Here is a 23,250-nt window from a genome sequence, read left to right as displayed (position 1 = left end):
TGGAGAGAGAAGGAACAACATATTTACAGCTTGGAATCAGTGTGTTTCTACGAGAAACAAACACCTCTACAATATTTACAAGTTCGTGGTTTTTCTTCTTTTTTTTAAATTCGTCCTTTCGTCGTTCTGTCCCGGAGACGGCTGCTTCATACTGAAAGGCTTTTATTTTTTTCATCGCAACAAGAAATATTTGACACAGTTTCCTGCTTGGGAGGGAGAAATAAAACTACTTTTTAAAAGTTCATGGAACTTTCTGGACGGCCGGAGCCATGTGGGGGGGTTGGGTGGCGGGGGGCGGGGGCGACGACAAAAAACAAAAACAGGGAGGGAGACGTCTTGAAGCGAGGAGGACGGCGTTTGTTTGTCTGAACCTGGTAAAGATGTGCGCCTGTGGGGGGTTTTATTGACGAAAAATCTATTAAATGAGAAAGAAGTTAAACCCACCTGAAGGTTTTTGGTCGAATGTCTGCGTACAGGTCAACACTTAAAAATAAAAAAATAAATCAAAGGCGGCCTGAAATACTTCAGTTTGTGTGCAGTACTTTGTATTCTTATGTTCATTTTTTTCCCCCAAATGCATCTATAAATTCACTTTAAAGGTGTATTTATAGATGAAGCTTGTTGATTTTTGGCCGTTGTTGTGTTGTAGTTTTATAGATAATAAGTTTTAACCTTCAAGTGGGGGGAAAAGGCTTTCTTTAAAAAAATATTAAAAATATGAACCAGTTTTGATTCTCATGAGATAAAATATCAAAGAATAAAATAAAAACCGAATGAAATGTTTCAGTTTATGTCGAATAAACCTAAAATATTTGGACTTTTATTTAAATTATAAGACTAACCAACACCAACTTGTGGTACAAAGTGGTATTACAAGTGGCACGCTGGAGCTGGTCCGCCTGGAGACTTCAGTAGAATTTTACGTTCTGCGCCTTTGAAAAGGAAATATGGAAAAATGAGTGTCTTGTTCTTGGTTTGAGTCTCCGCAAAAAAATCGTACTTTTTGAAATATGAATTGATCATTTGGTCCTTTATTTCTTGAATTAATTCACGCTGTTTTTTTTAATGTTTATTTCATTATTTTCGGCTCTAAGTGGCCCTTGGTCAGCCGTCGTAGCTGCTGTGAAGCTTTACTCAGTAAAAAAAAAAAAAAAAAAAAAAGAGCCTGACAGGACGACACGAGCGAGAGCACCATGACTGGACAGAAAGTAAAACTGCTCCGCAGACCAGATTTTGTCCACCGACTTTATTACCCACAATGCAACGCCAAGATCCTCCGACGCGCGACCAAAATGTCGTTGACGTGAAAAAACGAGCAGCTAAAAACGAAACGAACGGGAAAACTAAACTGACACGTGATCATGTTAGGGTTTATAAAAAAAAAAAAAAAAAAAAAAAAAAAGGCCCAACGTTTGTGTGTGTGTGTGTGTGTGTGTGTGTGTGTGTGTGTGTGTGTGTGTGTGTGTGTGTGTGTGTGTGTGTGTGTGGACAGTGACGCGTGTCTCACTGTAAGATACTTCCAGCTAAAGCAACTAAGTAACAATGCCAGTAATAACAGCAATAGTAATATCGTATAATACTATGAAATGAAAGAATTAATAGGAAACAAAAAACAACTTTCACACTGGGAAGTTTTGCAGAACTGAAGAACTAATTGGCTGAAGTTTTTTTTAAAATTGCGCCTGAAAGTGAGCGCGTTTTAAAAACCCTGATTTGGCTGGGGTTTTTGTGTGTGTGTGTGTGTGTGTGTGTGTGTGTGTGTGTGTGTGTGTGTGGAGCGAGGGAGCGTGGGCGGAGGAGTGATCACATGCTCCTCTCACTGAAACGGATGTTGGCATGAGAATAGAAACAACCTTTGACGGGGAGGAAGAGAGGAAACATTAGAAGCTAATCCCAGAAGCCTGCCGCGGCCTTCCGGGTATTCACGTGCCAGATTACACAAACCCGTCGCACGCCGGCTTGTGGATCGGAATCGTGAACGAACAGTGTGCGTGAAAAGTGCAAGTGTGTGCGTCTCTGTTTCCTCGGTAGCGTGAGGTCGAGCGTGAAGACTCTGTAGGGGGGAGGGGGGGGGGAGACGGGGAGAGGGAGAGGGGGCGTGGCCATTGGCGTGCGCTAGTTGAGCGTCCCCCGGCAGTTCTCCGTCCCACACAGGCACGGGATCTTGTTCTCCTCCAGAGGGAACTTGTAGTCGTAGGTGATCTCCTCGTTGACGGCGATGGCCTGCTTGGAGTAGATGACGATCTTCTTCTGGGACTCGATGGTGATCACCTTGGCGTAACAGTTTGGCTGCAGGGGGCGAGAGAGAGAGAGAGAGAGAGAGCGAGAGAGAGAGAGACATGAATAAAGAATGAAAGAGGGATTCTGGCGCGGCTCCGCCACCTGATAACTTCTCTCAGGGTAAATATCCATTTCGTCTAGCGACGAGAACACGAACCAGAGCCGACAAGAGATCTCTGTAAAGGAACCGAGGTTTTTAAAGGGACCAAACGGTCTTTCTAGTGGACGGGATGAGAGGACGTGACGTAGAGCGCAGTGCATTCTGGGTAGTAAACAAAGAAACAATGCTAAGTAAAGAGGAGGAGGAAGTAGAGAGGAGGAAGTAGAGAGGAGGAAGTAGAGAGGAAGGAGTAGAGAGGAGGAAGTAGAGAGGAGGAAGTAGAGAGGAAGGAGTAGAGAGGAAGAAGTAGAGAGGAAGAAGTAGAGGAAGGAGTAGAGAGGAGGGAGTAGAGAGGAAGAAGTAGAGGAAGGAGTAGAGAGGAGGAAATAGAGAGGAGGAAGTAGAGAGGAAGAAGTAGAGGAAGGAGTAGAGAGGAGGGAGTAGAGAGGAGGGAGTAGAGAGGAAGAAGTAGAGGAAGGAGTAGAGAGGAGGAAGTAGAGAGGAAGAAGTAGAGGAAGGAGTAGAGAGGAGGAAATAGAGAGGAGGAAGTAGAGAGGAAGAAGTAGAGGAAGGAGTAGAGAGGAGGGAGTAGAGAGGAGGGAGTAGAGAGGAAGAAGTAGAGGAAGGAGTAGAGAGGAGGGAGTAGAGAGGAGGGAGTAGAGAGGAAGAAGTAGAGGAAGGAGTAGAGAGGAGGAAGTAGAGAGGAAGAAGTAGAGAGGAGGGAGTAGAGAGGAAGAAGTAGAGGAAGGAGTAGAGAGGAGGGAGTAGAGAGGAAGAAGTAGAGGAGGGAGTAGAGAGGAGGAAGTAGAGAGGAGGGAGTAGTGAGGAGGGAGTAGCGAGGAAGACTCATTGATCTCTGGTTATAGCGCGGCTGTTTGTGGCTACCTAGCCTAGCCACCACGGGACTTCCTGTTTTGGTCTGGACCAATCAATGAGCCGTGTTTCTTCTTCACCTCCTCTGTGGTTCAGTGTTTGTTTCAGGCGACAGCAGCTGGTTTGGTCTCTAAAGAGAACCTGAACGCCACATGGACCAAATGAAGGAGTGAGCACCCCGATGTTAAAAGGCCCCTTAGTGCAGCTGGCAGGACGGCCGTCATGTAGACGATTGATTATTGGTATTATTCATGAGGTTGTTCAGATGCAGAGAATCACATTTGCCAAAACACTGCAACAAAAGCTTTTCTCGAAAGGACGGATCAGGTATGTTAAACCTGGGCGGCCATCTTTACTTTATAACGTGAGGAGAAGAGAAGGAGGGAGTGTGGACTCACAGTGCAGCAGTGGTTGATGAATCTCGCCAGGTTCCCACACTTGGTGGCATCGATGATGGTGTCGTGGTCGACCCTGAACAGGTAGCTGCTGCCGATGCCCTGCTGCGTGTAGCGCTTCTCTCGGTTGTCGGCCACCATCTGGAGACACGGGGAAGCGTTTACCACGCTGCGCTCGGCGGCGCAGTCCGGGGTGGACACACACACACACACACGCACACACACACTTCCAAATCCCCCACAATGCACCACTCAGCAGTATCGAGGAACCAGACCAATGCCTATGATTGGTTAATATCCAGGTTCAGGGGTTCTGCAACCTTTATGACCAAAAGAGACATTTTCTGGATTTTCCACAAAATCACGTTTAACTTTTAAAATGAGACAAACTCGACTTTTATAGTTTCACCTCTGCAGTCGTTTGAAAACACGGACAAAGATCGTATCTCGTGCTGCACTGATAAAGTTTCAATTACAAGTTAAGATGTTTGCGTTTGTACCTGATTTTAACAGTTTCATCCTGCTTTTCCAGCATTTTTCAGACAATTTTCACATTTTAGAATCGACAGAAAGAAAATTGAACATAAAATAAGACGGCATGAAAATCAAATAAGTATTTTTTTTTTTAACAAGGATTAATGAACTTAACTAAAACACAGAAAACACTATATGACATGGAGGAGTTATAGAGTCTTATGACCACAGGAAGGTAAAGCATTTTAACCATTTAATTAATTTTTATGCATTTTTTTTTTTTTTTTTTTTAAAGGATAGTCATTTTAGCATTTTCTCCCCCATTTAAGTTATTGTCCCTTTTTTTTTTTTTTTTTTAAGTTTTTCTGATCTAAGATATGTTATTTTGTTTATTTTAAATGACTAGTGTAAATAAAATATAAATAAGATAAAACGCTTAATTAGGTATAACTTAGTGAAAGCTTCAGGGAGCCGCTCCAGAGGTGATGAAGAGGTCGAACACCTCTGGTCCATGTTTACCTGCAGCACGAGGGCTGACGAGCCAATCAGACGCTGAGCAGGACGGGTCATTACCAAGTATTGCCGACTGCTAAATTATACCAAATTTATGTGACAATGAGTAAAATACTACAGACAGATTTTTCACAAAATAGTCGTCTTACAAGCCACTGTATTAAAAAAGAATAAATAAATAAAAGTCTCTTGAGTTAAATGAAGCAGAAAACCCACTTTGATAGTTTGTTTATAAAGAGAAGTTGCATCTGACCGCTAAACATGACGAGAGGAAGCTGACAGGAAGCGTTTCAGTTTTCTGTGCATTAAAGAAAACAGGAAGTCGTACCTGTCGGATGTTTTGACCCACGTACTCGATGACCATCTCGTCTGCGGCGATGGCCTCCATGGCGAACAGGCCCCACTCGTGGATCCTGCTGCGGCCGAAACGGAGCTTCTTCTTACGGAACTGCACAAAGAAATACGGGGATTGCTTTAATGTAGGTGAAATCAACCCGGCACAAGTTCATCCATCCATACGCCGCCGTACAACTCAAGATGCTTCACAACAACTTTAAGACAAACAGACGTCTGAATGTTCCGGAAACACAGGATGAGACCGGCCGTCGCCCCGCAGCACATTTTCAACAAGTGGTGAAGGACTTCCTGCACTTACTAAACAAATCATCCCACGAGTGCTTCTCGCTCAACAAAACAGCATTGTTATGTCACCAGAACCCCGTCGCATAACATCCGTCACTTTTCTTAGTTTTGTTTTGCCTCAGTTTGAAATCCCAACGTCAACACAAACGGAACGCGACAGAAAAGCAACGAAAACCCGCATCTTTCTCCCTTTAAGCAGCAAAATATATGAAGGCTCAGCAACTTTTATCTGACCACAGCACCGTCCTCAGCACTGACCACAGGTCCAGTTAAAACCCTCCAAACGCAAAAGGTCAGCATCCTGTCGGCATTCAGCAGTGACCTCCGACCGACAGGAAGAAAGCCAAAACCTGCCCACACACTTCAGTCTGGTTTATGCAGAACATCCGAGTCGGCACACAAACAGAAATGGTGGCTTTGGAAGCCGCGGCTCTTCAAACTGAGCCGTGCAGCAGAGCTCCGCGGCGTGTGGAGGGCCGCGGTGTACCTTCAGCTGGTTGAGCTTGAGCAAGTCGGAGTCCATGACGGCCGTGGTGCCGATGACGGTGAGGAGGCGGCGCTGCTCCGAACGTCTCTCTGAAAGCACTCGGTTCACTCCCTGGAAGCAAAAGAGGAAGAAAAGGCCGTTTGGATCGCAGGACGCCGAGACGGAAGACGTGAACAACGGCGAGAAAGTCGTGAAAATGCGGAGGATAGAGAAACATTTCCATTTGCGGGATTAGACAACTGACACAGAGATGAGATTATTTCTGAGTGTTCTGAGATTCTTAATTAGATTCTTTCAATGTGAATAATCTTTGGGAAAATAGACTAAAAAAGCCCCCATCGCCTCCCCAAGACGTCAGATTCCGTTCTGTACTTTTAGTTTCTTTCTTGACAGACTCTGCCTGCAGGTTGACAAAGGAAGGTGTAATAATTAAAAAGACACTGACAAGAAATCTTAAAGGAAGTTACTGAAGTTTAGAATTTATCTACTGGATTTGCTGACATCACAAGACACCGAGTCAATAGCTTAATCTTCAACTTATCGTTCTTTAAAATGCCGACTTTTAAATAAATGCATATCTTTTTCTGAAAGTATTTGAACTTATCTCAATTTAAACATCGCAAACATTTGTACTCAAAGTTTTGAGGCTGGAGACTGAAAGGAGTTTGACCTGATCATGGGATCAGACGTCACAGAGAAATCATACGTGTGTCACGTGAGCGCCGTTTATCATGATGCGGCTCCAACCGAGAAGAGGAACTCTTACGTCTACAAATACCTCAGCGCTCAGGAAGAAAAGAGAAACAGAAAGGTCACACATGATGACAGGAGTAAAAAAAAAAAAAGGGGAACTTCTTTTTGGTGTATTTCTGTTTTGAGGCAGAACGTCTTGTTTTCCAGGAGACGGTGGAGATCAGAGCTGTGAAGCTCGGTGGAGCAACGAGACGTTCTGGAGCCGACTGGTTTCTAATGATCGCTGAGCCGTGAGGCCACGTGACGTCTGGTTTTACCTTTACTGTCAAATAATAATAGCCTCCCATGTTGGAAAATCCACAGAGAGAAGTCTCAGAAAGGAGAAGTGTGCCTTTATGAGGGAAAGTCAGCATCTAGTTTCTAAATGGGAATTACAGGTGTGTTCTAAAAATAGCATATGAAGAAAAGGCTTTTCTATGTAATTTCATTCAAGCGGAGAAACAATAACTTAGATTTATCACACGGAAACTAATATTTAGAGCATCTTGAAAACAAGATTTCCAGTATCTCGATAAATCTATCCAATAGATTACATTTTTCTAAACTTTACTGGAAGGAAAATATACATTATGATCTGAACTCTTTAGCTGAAATGTTACGAGTGTAGAAATAAATGATAATTCAATCTTTTCTACTGTTTTGAGGCACGTGAAACTGGAGAGAATAAATAATTAAGGTTTAGATAGAGAGCTAGACAGATGGATAGACGGATGGATAGACGGATGGATAGACGGATGGATAGACGGATGGACAGACAGACAGACAGACAGATAGATAGATAGATAGATTTTCTTTCTATCTATCTATCTAAGTGTCAGTAAACGAGAAGGCTGAAGTTCTTACCGACGAGTCCACGTTCTCCACCTCCCGGATGACCTGCTCCGGCAGGTCCAGGTCCAGGTAGACGTCCTTCTCCTTGCGGCTGATGGCGTAGTAGCCTTCGCTCCTGGCACAGCCGGTCACGTGCTCACGCAGCTGCGCGTCAACGTTCTTCTTCTTACGGCGAGGATTTGGCAAATTGGTTAGTGCAGCCGAAAGGTCAAGGAGAATATCAGACAACCGAGACACACAGACATATTTTAAACCACGACCACTTGTAACAACCAGCGCTGTGCGGGGGAAAGGATATTTGTGTGGTTGACCCAGTGCGTGTCGTTGAGCCACTCCGAGCTGTGGTCGTCCTGCAGCAGCTTCTCGTACGTCCGCTTCAGCAGCATCAGGTCCTCCCCGTCCAGGCCCGAGTTCCAGATGTCGTACAGGATGGTCATCTGCTCGAACTCGCTGCGGTTGTCGAACTTCACGGGCGGCAGCTCAGGTGCAGGCGCAGGTGCAGGTTTGGACCAGCGCTGGGACGCGCTGAAGCCGGCCTCCTGCAGGAAGAGGCGCTCGCTCTTCCTGACCTCCTCCACTGCTGCCGCCGCCGCCGCCGCCTCGTCCTCAGTGTCCGTGCTGGACAGCTCGCCGGATTCAAGCTCCTCCACGTCCACGTCCTCCTCGGAGTCCTGTCAGAAAGTCAACAAGCTTTGCCTTTTAGTGTTTTTCTACATTCAGGGTCTGTGGAAGTCACATATCGTTCACAGGATTTCAGCGTAAACGGCTGTACATCTATTTATTCAAAATATTTCACGTTCCGTTCTACCATTTCTTTAGGGTTTCCGTAGTTGCTGTTGCACTTTTGCTTAAAACCTTGGTTAAAGCTTGAATTTGAATGACTGAGCCTCATTTACATTTTATTTTAGGATTGTTTATATGCATTTTAACTCTTGAGGACAATCACAGCAATAAAGTTTGACAATATACCTGATGTGTGCAGGTGTTTTTAAGTGCATTGAGGAAAAAAAAAAGGAATCGAAACTCAATTTTTACTTTGAAAAAAAAAATCTGATTTTTTTTTTAGGCTAAATGGCCCAGCCCTAATTGATCCATTTCTCAAAACGTGAATATTTTATTGACATTTGTATTTGTCTATAAAGTTGAAAGTTCTGTCTCTAGTTTAATCTTGTCAGCCAGATGTGCGTACAAGCCAGAGCCCTGATGTGAAGCTTTATGGTTCCAATCTGTTTGCTTTATGCAGCATTGTGAGGTTTTGTGAGAAAAGATAACAATGGCTCTTTGTCACCTTTCATCAAAAATGCTGAAACATGAAAATCTTCCTACAAATGAGTCATATTTTAGTAGAAGTTTAGTCACATGTGACACTCCCAGAATGACGACGACCGCCATTAACGTTCACGGGGAACAAACTTTCACCCACCTCCAGTTTCCGCTTCTTCTGTTTCTTCCCCGGCTGCTCCTTCTGTTTCTTTGTGTGATGAACCTCCAGGTTCTCTTTGTCTTTTCTCCTCCTCTTCTTGCTCTTGTCCTGTTCCAGTTCCTTGGACATCGCGTTCTTCTTCTTTGGTGATGGAGTTACCGGCGCGACCTGGCCCACAGCCTCAGAGTCACACAGCACACCCACTGCAGACAGGAACTCTCCGGTGTCGCCCCGGGGGGGCTGCGCCTCCCCGATGACCTCCTCCGGGGCTTCCAGCACCCCAGAAATAGTGTTGAGGTCTGCTGGGAGCAAGACGGAGGAATCTTGTCGGGAGGAAGTCCTTTTAGTGGCGGGTTGTGCGGGGAGAACCGGAGGTTTGCAGTAGTTGTGCTCCATGAGGACGATGACGCCCCCTGGGCTGACGATCAGCGCCAGTGACTCTGGAGAAAAGTGGTCGTCCTCCATCTTCTGCTCCTCGGCCTCGTCGGACGTCTCCGTCTCCTCTGAGTCCGCCGCATCGGGGTCCATTTTCAAGGCCACGTCGGCCAGCACGGAAAGGTCGGCGGAGGCCAGCTGGAGGAGGCTGGACGCCCCCAGCTGCTCCCGGACCCTCAGCCTCTGCTCGCTCTCTTCCTCGTCCTCGTCTTCCTCTTTGAGGGAGTGACAAGAGGCGGAGAAGCTGGGCGTCCGCGGTCTGCCTCTGGACCGCTTGCTGGCCGACGGTGGAGGTGGGGCCTCCTCGAACGCCATCCGGCACATGGAGGCGTGGTCCAGCGGCAGGTTCTGCACGGTGCGGCACACCATGATGGGCGGCGCCGGAGACTTGGGGGAGTCTTTACCCGTGCCACGTTTGGCGGGGGATTTGACGGGAGTGGTGTGGGCTGAAAGGGGCGGTCCTTTCCTGGACTCCTCTGCGTCTCCGCTCCGCCCTGACGGAGGTAAAATAAGGGCGTTGCCTTCGCCGGGTTTGGAGGCGAAGGGAAGCAGCTGGATGCCCTGACTGGTTCGAGCCGAGGGGGCCAGTGTGGCGGCGGCCGGGGAGTCGGGAAGCTTGCTGGAGAGAACGGGAGATTCGCCCGCCACTTGTGATGGAGCCGGAGACAGCGGGGCAGGAGCAAGTGGAGCTTTGTGGTCGATCTCCTCCGTGGAGAAGGAGACGGTCTTCCGGCGCTTCTTGAGAGGAGGAACAAGAACGACGGGGGACGGAGGCCGCGGGTACGGAGACGCTGGAGGATGTTTGGTGGGCGCCGACGCTGCTTCGGCTTTGTTGTCCTTCGAGTCGCCTGCGAGAAAAATAAAGAGTTTAAAGTCAAATACAATCCCACCATAACACACCTTTCCCTAGTGACAGTAGAGCTGTGATGAAGTGGTGCACGAGATCGACAGATAAAGTTTGGCGAGTTGTCTTGTGGCACCGCTTTGAATCGTGTAGATTTTATCGATGTTCGGGTGGCCCCCCAGAGTATTTGATGATTTTTTAGTCTGCCGTGACCCACAGTTTGGGAACTGCTACTTGAGAGCATGAAGTCGCATAAAGATTTGCTGCAACAATGCTTCACTTGTAATAGCGTTTTCTATGCTAAATGTCTAAACTACTTGCATTTTATGCACTCTGTACACAAACCTGGTGAAACTGTGCGACAGAGTATTTTTGAATTTATGGGCCGTCATAGTCAGTCATATCTAGGTTACATGCAACATATTATGGGGTGCAACATTGTGCTCTATAGTTTGTGGACGATTTGTTTAGATAGAATACCAGGGTGAAAATTAATCCATTTAACAAGTTTCCGACCATTTTATTAGACTAGAGCTACACTCGGTAGAGCACAGATCTTCGCCGACGCCACATTTGTTTGGGGAACTGAGTTAGCATGGAAGCAGTTAGGTCATATAAATACGAACGAGGTAGGTCAGGTAACTACATCACTGAGTGAAACACTGAGCAGGGAGCGTCTCCATGGCAACAGATGCTGATCTTCTTTGATCTTCTTTATGAGGCGCCTCTCCTATCTGGGAATTTTTTTTGCCGTAAAAGGATTTATTCAGAAACGATTAGTCGTTAACGTCCCAAAGTCTAATCGGTTGGTCCTTGGATGATGACAGATCATCGCTGAAGATTTCATGCAATTCGGGTGAGTAGTTTTTGCGAAAAGCTGGTCAAATACACAACGCAAACACAACAATAAATAAATATACACTCAGATGAAAAACAACCTAACGTAATCAATGCACATATTCACACTATCTCGGTACACTGGGATTGAATTTCAATTGCCAAATAAGAGGATTCAATTGCTTGTACACACATTTCACAGTTTCCTACTCCAATTCTTGGCGATTTTCTTGTTTGTATTTGCAGAATAAATTGACAAGATACTTGTGACCAACCTGTTTTGACGTCGGCCTTTGGTGCTGCAGCTGCATTAATGTCCCTGAGGAGAACAGAACGACGATGTAACGAGCAGCAACCAAACATTCAGTGATGTTGAGCGAAAGCTGTCCAGCAGCACTCGTCACACATGGCACAAGTTCTATAAAGCTCCACCTGTTGTTCTCTTTCTCGATTGTGCTGTCTATGGTCGACTCGTCCATGGAGTCCGGCCCTTCACTCTCGGCCCGCTCCCCTTCCTCCTCATCCTCAGAGGAAGACGACGACGAGGATGCTGAAGAGGAAGAGCCGTCAGAGGATGAGGAGAGGCTCTCGTCGTCACTGTCAGCACTGAGAGCATCGTCTGAAAGAAAGAGGAGGAAAAAAGATGAAAAGAATGCTACTTTATGAAGAAACAAGTTGAGAGTAAAGAGATAGTGATGTGATGAAGAAGTTTTATGTTTTACCGTCAGACTCTTTTCCACTTTCCTCTTCCTCATCCTGACACGCATGAAAGTTTACAGAATGAATTAGCACACTGAAATACTGCCACCTAGTGATGAAAAGCAGCAACAACATATCTGGTGCTGTAAGTGATGTTTTAAAACGAGTATCACCTTCTCAGTGGAGGAACCGTCTGACGTCTCCTCTCCCTCGCTGTCAAGCTCCCAGGGTTTTCGATTTCTGGGCTTCTTTTTCCTCCTCTTGTCCCTTTCAGCTCCGCGCCTGTCCGCCTCCGTTAATCTCCCATCAGCTGCTGGAAACAGTAACAGGTTGAGAGTTACAAACAGATACTTTATATTTATGTTCTTAAGTGTCGGTGCAGCGAACCTTCATCGTCTTCATCTGGTGGGGTGGACGGCCGCGGCCTCTTCATGTCTCCCTCTTCAAGTTCCTGAGGTTCTTTCCTTTTGACCTGGAGGGGAACCATTTTGATCTATTAGTTAACTATTATGAGCTACTTCCTACAAAGTTACATAAAAGTGAAATCATCTTACTCGTCCTCCAACACTCTGTCTCCTCTATCCTACATCACCTGTTATTCCTTCCTCAGTCGACCCATTACCCTCCTGACTGGTCTTATTCTTGTCCTCTTGTCTAGCAGCTCTGTCCTGAGCTTCCTTTTCTCTCCAGAGCTGTCTCAAACTCCGTTTACATGACAACATTCCCAGTGAAGATTCATCGTTTCGTTACAGAAAAGTTTCATGTTTAAACGGCAACAGTCTGAAAACAATGTCCATTTAAGTGGAAACGGCAGAAACACTTAAAACACACAAGTCCACAGAGAATAATACGCTACAATGGGAAAACACGGACATTCTAGTGGACAGACCACCAAGTTGGATTGATATTATGGTGACTGTCAAAATAAAACTACAAAGTCCTGGGAGAATATGGGCTGGGAGTGATGACACTCTGGAGGAAACACTGTTTTTATTGTTCATCTACTGAGCATTTGTATAAGATTACTACGGCCATGGTGCGCATGTGTATAAGAAGTATTTACTATGGTGCACATGTGCAGTAGCAGCGTCTCCCCCCCTTGTTGGAGTATTTTCATAAGGTTCCAGTTTGGGAGAGATTTTCACAAAGTTTTCAGTGGCCCCCGAGCACAGTTACCATAGAAACGGACACCCAAAATGCAACAGCATTTTCACTTGAAATTGTTGCCAGATAAACGGGCCCGAATTCTCCATGATCACCGATCTAATCAAGCTCCTCAGGAGCTCAGTGACCTTGTGGTTCCACTTGTAGCGTCAGCCTGAGTAACATTGTAGGAACTGTAAGGTTCACTGTGTTTCTCTCTCCCCCCCCCCCAACATGTGGAATTCTCTACCTGCTAAAACTGTTTGAAATCACTTTAAACTTAAAATCAAACCGTTTCTGAAGAGGAATCAATCTTGCAATCATGATTAATGTGGAGAATCCTATAGTAACAGTGATGTCATGTAGATTGTGTCTTCAGTTGTGTAGTTTTGATCATTTCTACTTGGAAAGATTGTGTTTTTAACTCCTGAATCTTAAGGCGCCGTTGCAAATTAGCTTTATAAGAAAGAAAGCTTGATGAGACGCACTCTCATCAAGCTTATATCAATAAACCTTAAACTAACCAAAACCCTCCTCTGCTTACATAACAAAACTACTTTATCTCTCATTTTCCCACCAAATGTCCCATCTAATGGACTCACTTTAAATCCTGTCCGACCAGAAATCACAACATGATTGACGGAGGATTAAAAGTCCTAATCTTAAACTAGCAGGACCTTCCTTTCAGATTAACTCTGCTTTAATCCCATGTGTAAGTTTGCATGTCTCTGCATCTATTCAGGTAGCCTGAAGACCCAGATGTGCAGCTCTGATTTTACCTTGAAGGAGGGCAGCCGCAGCGCTCCGCGGAGAGAGAAACCCTCCACGCCGCCGCTCTTCGCCCAGTCCACCAGAGACATGAGAGGCTCCCGAGGACGGCTGACCTTCTCCTCTTTTTTCTCGTCATCCCGCAAGGCAGACACGCCTCTGACCATCGTTTGGAAAGGCTGAAAAACGGAGAAGATCATTTGCAGTGGTTCCGGTTTTTGTTTTTAACAGTTAAACAAAAGTTCAAGTTTCATTTTAAAAAAGAGCAGCAAAAAGGGAAAATAAAAGATGAATGAACAGATTTCCAGCCAATCATCCCTGGGCCATAAAATGAAAATGTTAAAAATTCAAAGGACTGAAGGGTTGGTTTTTCAGTTGAAATGTAATGATATAATTGGGAGCGATACTCAAGATGCAGCTCCACTTTAGTCCATATGAATTCACGTGTAGAGACTAATTTTAAGAAAATATCAGTAATAAAAGAAGTAAATTACACAGAATTAAAAAAAAATAAAACCATAAAATATTGGAGTAGGAAATATATTTAAAAATAAATTACACAATAATAATTAATGACACAGAATCATTTCAGATTCTATGACTTCGTGTACAAAGCAGGAAGTAAAACCAAAGCAGCAGCACACGTCTGTTGTCTCCGCTCTCTTCAGTGTTTCTCACCTTGGCCTTGGTCTCTTTCCTGTCCCACCATTCGTCGAACGTGGCGAAGGCGACGTTTTCCACCATCTTGCGGTTGAGGTCCCTCTGCATGATGTTCTTCATTTCTTGGATCAGTGTGGCGAGCACCATCTGCACCGTGGCCTCGTGCGGATTCTCCGGCAGCATGGGCACCTCCTGCCCCGTGGCCCTGTACTCGTCTCCGTCGCCCGGCAGCATGGTGCTGTAGCCGGGCGGAGGCATGTAGGAGGCGTAGTGTGGAGGTAAGACTTGTGGCGGCCAGCCCGTGTGGGGGGGTGGGATGCTGTGGTGCGGAAGGGGAGGTATCTGAGTGCCGTGGGGCTCGGCGTACGAATAGGGCATGTGGGGGGGCATGTAGCGGTGGTCCTGGTCATAATGGGCGCCCGTCCCGCTGCCCTCTTGGTCCATGTACGGGTGGTGTGCGTGATGTGACGCCATTGAGTGGAGATGGTAGGAGGTGTAGTCCGCGGTGGCGGCCTCGCCCGGGCTCGGCGTGCCGTTGGATGAAGACATGCGCAGCTGGTGCAGGCGGCTCAGCATATGGGTCTGCATCTGGAAGGACATGGGGGTCCCACCGCTGTACTGGTTCATCAGCTCCATGGAGGTGGCGTAGTCGTACATGTGGTGGGGCATGGGAGGGGGGTACTCGGGGTGCAGCTCCATGTGGGGCAGGGGAGGGATTCCTGGTGGAGGCGGGGGCTGGAGGGAGTACCCGGGGGGAGGAGGTGGGGGTAAATGAGGAGGGTAAGAAGGTATGGGGGGGTGCATGGAGGTGCCAAAGTGCTGTGCAGAGTCAGAGTGGGGTTGGGGTGAGGACGAGGGGTCATTGGATTGTGAAGGCAGGGCAGACTGGGACGAGGACGGTGAGGATCCTGAGGCGACTGACGGCTGGTGGGGGGTCACCGTTGTTATGGTGGACGTCTCCTCTTCCTCCTCGTCGGAGATCTCCATGTCTTCACCCGAGGAATGAGGTGAGGCCTGAAAGGAAACGGAACGTTTTTACAAAGTTAATCTGTCAAATCTAAAACCACGAACAAACAAAAATGAAAAGTTTCTATTTTCAAAGCAAGCCATCGTACCTGACTTTGCCCGTTGTAAGGTGGTGTGTGTGCTCCTGTCCTGCTTCGGGAATCAGCAGAGGCGGCCTGAGAAGACTCGTCCTGCAGAGCCCCCATCCCCGGCAGGCCCACCGGGAGCAGCTGGGGCTCCTCTGGTGGTGGGATGTGGGGGGAATAGGTGGAGGTGGGGGGTGTGGCCGCGTTGAGCACAGTGGGACTCTTTCGGCCTTCTCCACCTTTGCCCCGTTTCCTTCCCCTGTCTCTGTCCCTTTCCCCTTTCCTCCGATGGTCTTTCTCCCCTTTGTCCCCCGGCAGATCGCGCTCCCCCATCGCATCGCCCGCTCCACCTTTCCGCTCCACCCCGTCTCCACTTCGACCTCTTTGCTTCTCCTCTTTCCTGTCTTCCTCATCTTCTTCGTCCGAAGCAAGGAAAGAAAATTTGGCCTTCTGCTCCTTGAGGAGCATCTCGATTCGAGAGTCGAGGCTGCTGCTGTGGTAGACGAATGGTAAGCTCTCATTGGTGGAATCCGGTTCGGGGGAGCTGGAGTCCCGCTGAGGGGGTGGTGGGGAGCTGGACGAAGAGGGGAGATGGTGAGGAAGGGAGATGGAGGAAGGGGAGTTTGAGGAGGAGGCAATGGAGGGATGCGGCGGGGACGAAGGTGGCGGTGTTTTGGGAGGAGGCGGCGGTGTGCTGGGACGGCGTTTGGGCTTAGTCCACTGCTCCTCACGAGCAGAACTGTCCTGGTTGAAATCCAGTGTTCCGAGTGTTTCAGCAACAGCTGCTGCAATGACCGAGGCTGGTGGGAGTGGCGGCGGTGGCGGAGGGGGAGGGGGAGGCAGAGCACTGTGGTGACCAGCATGGTAGTCTTTGTCAGCACCGACCGTAGGCACCGGACATCTCTCTGCGAGGCCCGAGCCCCCGAGTCGAGCGGAAACTTCCAATCCCTGAGGAGGTGCTGGGGCCGGCTCTTTGGAGGAGGAGTAGGTGGAGTATGATGACGGGGGAGGGGACATGCTGTTTGAGGACGAGCGGTAGGAGTTGGAATTGTATCTGGGGTCCGAGCTGTTGGAGAAGTCGCCGTCCCGCTCTCGATCCCGGTCTCGGTCCCTGTCACGGTCGTGGCTGCTCCTCCTGCGGCTGCTGCCGCCACCGTGGTGGTTGTGAGAGTGGTGATGGTTGCGGTGTCTCTGGTGGCCATGTTCAGCCGGCCGGGAGCCCAGGCTGTCTCGCCGGTAGCCCCTGTCGTCCCTGCGGTCCGAGTGGTGGTGGGAGTGATGGGAATGGTACTTTGAGGAAGAGTTTGTGTCCTGCTGGTGATGGTAAGATGACCTCCTGGAGGCGATGGCCCCGGCCCCGGCCCCGGCCCCATACCGCCCCCCTGAGTCTCTTTCACGCTCCCTCTCGGGCACGGGGGGCTGCTCATATTGGTTGGCGAGGGGCGGCGGGGGCATCGAGGAGTGGTGTGCCGCGTGTGGCCCCGGTCCTCCCGGGCTGGGGTAGGGGGGGTAGCACGGGGGCTCGTTGGGACGGAACGAGGAGGTTGGGGGGTAAATGGGGCGACCTCGGTGGTACACTGAAGGATCCTGTGCATCATCAGAGTAGCGGGACATTTTATATCCTCCGACAGTGGATGAGACTGCAGAAGATGAAGAGGAGGAAGGCAGCATGTCCTGCGGAGGGTAGCCGCTCCCCATATTCCCGGCACTGTAGCCAGCATGTCTGCAACACGGGAGTCAGACAAGAGTATGGTTGAACTGAAAGTTTATAGCTGTGAGTGTAAGTCTTTTAATAAAAAACAAACAGTCATCAGACAGATAGGTAATAATAACAAAAACAACAATAAAAGGCTTGATTAGACCCTCATGAGATGGGTGACTTCTACCCGACTGATGATGTGTTGTCGCAATAGTAATTCATCAAAGTGCTTTTGCATAAAAAAAAACGTAATTAAATGTGAACAGAATTGCAACACAAGTTATAAGAAATTTTACATTAGAAAAATTTAACAGAAATTAAGATATTGAGTAGTAGACATCATTGAGGTAGCAGTAGTTTTTAATTAGTGACCGCATGGTTGTGAATTGTTCGCCCTTCAACACCACAGTGGAAATATCAAGAAGAAGAAAGCCCATTTAGGAGCCTTTCACTGTGCAGGTTGCATGTTCTCCCTGTGTGCGTGAGTCTCTTGCAGTGTCTCAAGATCTACTCTAAATTTGTGTCATAATGAACTGCCGACTTGCACAGGGCATTTTCCTGCCTCATCGGATGAAAGACAGGTAAATAACCAACCTGTTGCCAGTGTAGCCCGAGTCCTGCGAGAAAGGAGTCCCGGACCTGGAGCTGTAAGGTGTTCCTCCACCGCCCTGTGAGGAAGCGGAGGAGCCCGGTGTGAAGGGGCCCGTGATGGAGGACGGTGTGGCGTCGAGACGCTGGTCAGCAAAGCCAGTATCTCCAGAACCAGGCGTGATGCTTCCTGACGCGAGTGCCTGGACCCCTGCAGCCAAAACTGCCAGCTCAGTGGAAAGCCTCCGCCGGATTTCTGCAGACTATGGGAAAAATATGCACAATAAAATAATAATTGAGCAGGTCCATGCCAATCTATAATCACACAGCGAGCATCACGGCTCATTTAGACACAAACTTTACCGTGTCGGACTGTGACTGAGACTGTGACTGTGGCGGTGGCTGTGGCTGTGGTTGCGGCTGTGCCGGGGCCTGAGGCTGCAGCCGGTCAGTTAAAGCCTTTCCTCCCAGAGGCACCGTCTGAGGTGTGTAGGACCCGTTCACGATCAGGTCATAATACTTCTGCCTCTGTTGGCCTGCAGGAATCACACCAAGCACACAGTCATGGATGGACACCGGGAAAATAGCTTAACAGATACAAACGGTCAGGACTTCTCATCAGGCGTTTAATGAAGGATAATAACTGCATTATGTTGCAGGTTTCAACTGCCTTAAAGAATGATTCCCATATAACTTCAAGGAGTCACATTTGATGCAAAATGAATATGAAACACAGCATGAACTCCAGAAAATGAACAATATTCCCAACTGATCCAATAAGGAGACTTGATATAAAATCATTTGTGCTTCAAAATGCAAACTATTCTTTTCTGATATAGCCCTGAAAACAAACATGTACGCGTGGATTAATAACACCAACCTCTCGATTTTAAATTAAATTCAATCTTCCTAAGATCACAGTTTCATAAATGCATCCAGCAAAGAAAAGGCAACTATATCACATGACTGTATTACTGCGTGTATACATATACAGAAGGAATAGAAAATGAACTTTTAAATGATTAAAGATCACATTTTGAGGCCTTGGGAGGAATATATACACTGGGTGCTTTGATGCTCTGAAGGATTCCTTGTGAATAAAGGCACTAGATTAGTATTTTTCTACTCTGGATACGTTCACACAGCAAGTCTTGACGCATTCAGATTTGTTTTGCAAGAGGTGTGACGAAGTATGGTCAATATGGATGCTACACATATTAACCTGCGCAAGACCGTTTTAACGTTGTTTTGCAATGACAGTTGACAACGTATAATCCAATGATAAGGAGAAGAATTAGGTTAAGAAAAAAAAAAAAAAAAAGCTAATATTTGAGTGATGATAGTCCATGCAGCTGTGGCTGCTCCTCTGTACAGGAAGCATGTGTGGATGTAGAGTGGAACATTATTCTTCTTGTACTTTATTCCAGTTTGTTAGATTCACAGCATCGTCCTCTGACAGACTGTCAAATTGTCCCCGCCAACGCATTGAACACATGAAGGTATAAAGGCGGTGAGGTGCCACTCTGATGCATCCGTGAGCAGAAGTTGTGGCTCACCTTTGATGTCCAGCTGAGCATGAATGATGTTCCCCATGACGGAGGTGTTGTGCAGCTGCTTGACGGTGTCCTTGGCTCCTCTGGTGCTGGTGAACAACACTCGGGCCAGACCCAGGTGCTTCCTGGTCTTGGGATGAAACAGGATCTCCATCTCCTCCACCTCGCCAAACTTGGCACACATTTCTGCCAGGAAGGGCTCCTTGATGTTGTCATTGAGTCGGGCGAAGGTCACCTCTTTGAGCGGTATAGGACCCACATAGAACTCATCAAGCTGTAGAGAAACACAATGAGAGTGGAGAGATTTGCTTTTAATTTAGCCATTTCATGAGATGAAGCTACAAAACATTATTCAGACCAGTGAATCGACTTTCCAATCTTCATGCAAAACAGGGCACCTGTTTTCACCTGTAATTATTATGAATATATACATTTCTTCATGAGGAGTTTATAGTTTTTATGTTGTAAATATTATTGCATGTCTTTATACTTGTAAATTCTATCGTTTACATTTTGCAGCTCTATTTTTCTCTTTGTGTGACATAGAACTGCCGTTATGCCTGAATTGCGGCCTCAGTCAGCCGTCTGCCACCGTCACATCGACGTATGGAGGCATTGAAAATGTTTCCTATTATTCAGAAGAAAAGGACAAACAAACAGGCTCTTTCAGCTGCATGCAATGTCGACATCCCAGCTTTCTATATATCAAACAGGCATATGAAGATTTGTAACAATGGATGTTGACTGATCAATTCTTACCTTAAACTTGGGCACCGGCAGGGACATCTCTGCGTACCTGCTGGACCACAGCCTCCGAGGTCTGGGGTCCCGCAGATCGCCCACCGGGGGAAATCCAGAGTCCTGAGGAGAGATGACGACACAGCTCAAATATACGATGCAGATGACAAGTGCATCAAAAAGGATAAAAAGACAAAAACGCCACTCACTGGCACGCTGAAGTGCACTCCATCGTATCTGTAGATTTTCTGTGTGACTCGGCGGATAGCTGGGTCCTGAACGAGCTTGTAGCTTTTCCACTGCAAACTGACAGCTTTTTGTGTTTCTGCCCCACCGTCTGGATCCATCCTACAACTGGGCAGCAAAGCAAAACGTATTACTTCGCCGGGCAACAGAAAACAATGCCACATTACTCGACAAAAGGATTCAGCTTTAATAACTTAGGTATGGAACAAAACTCACTGACTTAAGACAGAGCACCCCGGGCTCTGTGTGCTTACAAAACAAGACAAGCTGTGTCACAACACAGGGTCTGGCTAACTTAGAACACCAATAAGCACAACAAATAACCAGAGTCAGAGAAGTGCAAAAGAAAGAACACAGCCTGACATCCATCCATGCTTTAGAAACTAACTCCAAAAACCCCATTGACATCAAAATTACCTTTTTAAACTGTCACTGTATGCAGAAAACATTTCAGTGCTTCATTCAAAACAAATAACTGAAATGCATCATAGAAAGGAAAGGAAATTGCTCCACTGTCTACATAACCAAACAATCATAATCCAAAAAGCTTTGTATGTTTTCACAGACTAACTTCAAGGCCAACAGGAAGGTTATCTGGGTCTTATATCTGACTTCTAGAAAAAAAAACACTGATGGAGGAAACAGGAGGGTAATTGAGCTCAATCTGAATATGATGGTATCGTTGAGTCAGTGAATTACTTGGTATAATTGCAGAAGTAGATCATTATAGGTTATAACACTGCATTTATAAACGTGCACACCTTTAAGAACAGAAAGTAACAAGTAACTTAAAGTCACTAACAAGAGTCAAAGAAAAAAAGTTAAAATAGTGGGTACTGTCCTGATCTTTCATGAAACAAGTCACACCCAAGGATCAGAGAGAGTATAGAGATCCACGCAGATTAAAAAGCTAAATCAACAAGAGCTATGCATATCAGATTTGTAACTAAGGATGTGTAGTATCATAAAAGTAACCACAGTTGGATCCCAACCTGGATTGCTGAAATGTGGATGTTTCCTTAGCTGATAAAAGAATTATAAACAACTGAATACGAACACGTGAAAGACAGTTTACAATCTCTGAAGGAGCGCCCTGGCCTGATCCTTGATGTGCAAAGGGAAAGTGTGAGGAAATACAACTTATTCATAATACACCACCGCGTGGATGATGTCAAATATCCAGCTTATGTCACAAGGAATTATTTCCAGCATAAGGAAGAACAAGTGCAGTGGTTGGTTAAGGTCATGGGTTCAAACACTGGCTGGGTAGAAGAACAAGGAGTCCGGGAGCTGATATATGGTCGCCAAAGTGTCCCGATCTTAATATCACTGAGTCTCTGTGGGACTTTGTGAGCAGACAGAAGAAACTTGCATCCACATAAGACTGTTCACTACTTTTCAAACCTTCCTAAAGAAGGACTTGAAAAACTGTGCAAGTGTACCAAGAAGGAGTGATGCGACGGATGCAAACTACGACTTGGTTTAAAAAAAAAAGAAAAAGAACCAAAAAAGCACGTTTCCTGTGCAGCCCGGTCTCAGGACAGCCCAGAACTTCAGCAGAATATACAGGGAAAACGACGGATTCGAACACGGAACTCGCAGTTAAATCCAAACTTGACTCTCTCACGACAGAGGGCAGGAGGTGACGTGAAAAGTGACCCAAAACAGAGAGGGCGCGCGCCGCCGCTCGGACGCTGCGCGCTGTCAAAACAATGAGCCGCGTTACGTCACTGAGCGGACCCTTCAGCTAGCCGCTGGCTAGCAGCGGCTAACGTGCGCCAACAACACGGGACGCAAACTGCGCTTCCCCGCCGCGCGCACGGATTTCCCGTCACGTGCACTCGATTCGGGTTCCAATACTGTCCGCCTCCACGGAGCGAGCGGCTGCTCGACGTCAACTGCCGCCGAGTTAGTTGCGCTCAAGCTCGGGCAAGTTACCGCTACCCACGGCTAATGCTAGGTAGCACCAAGTTGGGAGTGAGGATTCTCTTCTCCCTGCGCCGACATTTTCAATGTTTTACCGGAGACATTCGTGGTGCACGACTCTCTTAGAAGCTCCGGTGGCTCGTTTGGGCTCCGGGGAGGCCGAATTGACACCCGCGCCTCTTGGAGGGCTACTGCCCGCTCATCTGAGGGTAGCAGCCCGCCGCTACGGTGCAGTCAGGCCCGGGAGACGAACCAGAAAAACACAGGGACGGGGCGACTCCGCGCCGGCCCCAAAGCAACACTGACGAGCTAAAACCATACCGCTACCATTCCGGTAGTTAGTCGAGACAGCGAGACGTCTCCCCGAGCCGCGAAGCCGTAGTTTTCTCCTTAAAATCCAGATATTGTTGAGAGAGCGGCCATCGCGTTACCAACCTGAAAGCCTCGCCTGTTCTCCATCAGTGTGTGTGAATGCAGCCTACGGTTACCGAGCGGCACTTTCTTCAAACCGGGATAAAGATCAAAACGCTGACAAGAGATTTTTTGGCGCTGAAGTGTTAGATAAAATCAAGTGAAAATTTTATAAACTCATTAAAATGTTTTTTATTTTGTTGTTGTACTTTGATATTTAAATATAAAAAGCTGGAATCTGCTCTTTCAGTAACAAAGGTCGGGAAATTGTCAAAGCGCCCCCTAATGGCTGATCAATGACATCACAGCTAAGGTCAACTACGTTTGGTCATTCTAACTACAATATATTGCAACGAACAAAAATAAACATTTATTATGAATTCCTACAATTGAATTTTGCATACTTTAATATTAAAAAAAGAACTGCTAATAAAAATGATAAGAAACCTTGGAGAGAAGTAGCTTCATTATTTTAATGGGAATGTCAATTATTTTGGGATTCTCTTTACATTTAGTGCTCCGTTTAAAATTGTTTCATGATCAGACTGATAATTTTCAAAATGTAAGATCCCGAAAGTGTAAACAGTTCTTTATCGACATGGGTCTATTGCAAGCAAAGAGAGTAATCGCATTAAGATGTGAAGAGACATTAGAACCGAGTATTGAACATTGGATTAAGTTATTAATCCAAATTATGGCAGCTTTACCACTGGAACAAATTAATTATATACTGTGAGGGAAGAAGGACGTACTTGAGAATGTCTTGAGACAATTCGTGAACTTTGCAGAGGGATGACTGAGAACAATGTATGATGGGGAAATTTAAGCCTTTGGGTGAACA

General features: G+C 46.8%; 1 protein-coding gene across 1 annotated transcript; it reads right to left on the bottom strand.

The window, feature by feature from the left end:
• Positions 1–1,469: 1,469 nt before the first annotated feature.
• Positions 1,470–22,452, bottom strand: setd1a (SET domain containing 1A, histone lysine methyltransferase). Its single transcript, XM_080487200.1, has 21 exons — positions 22,434–22,452; positions 20,036–20,180; positions 19,848–19,949; positions 19,092–19,362; positions 17,899–18,071; positions 17,542–17,798; positions 15,273–16,971; positions 14,176–15,171; positions 13,509–13,676; positions 11,974–12,058; positions 11,760–11,899; positions 11,610–11,643; positions 11,320–11,506; positions 11,163–11,206; positions 8,772–10,054; positions 7,612–8,019; positions 7,361–7,540; positions 5,765–5,875; positions 4,964–5,083; positions 3,652–3,789; positions 1,470–2,289 (listed from the first exon to the last, which is right to left on the bottom strand). The coding sequence occupies exons 2-21, from the start codon at positions 20,171–20,173 to the stop codon at positions 2,116–2,118; spliced, it is 6,708 nt and encodes a 2,235-aa protein (XP_080343326.1). The 5' UTR covers positions 20,174–20,180; positions 22,434–22,452; the 3' UTR covers positions 1,470–2,115.
• Between the last annotated feature and the right edge of the window lie 798 nt (positions 22,453–23,250).

Source organism: Lipophrys pholis, assembly GCF_963383615.2.
Source record: "Lipophrys pholis genome assembly, chromosome: 19".
Classification (NCBI taxonomy): Eukaryota; Metazoa; Chordata; class Actinopteri; order Blenniiformes; family Blenniidae; genus Lipophrys; species Lipophrys pholis.
Note: the sequence above shows the minus strand (reverse complement) of the source record. Positions and strands in the feature narration are given on the sequence as shown.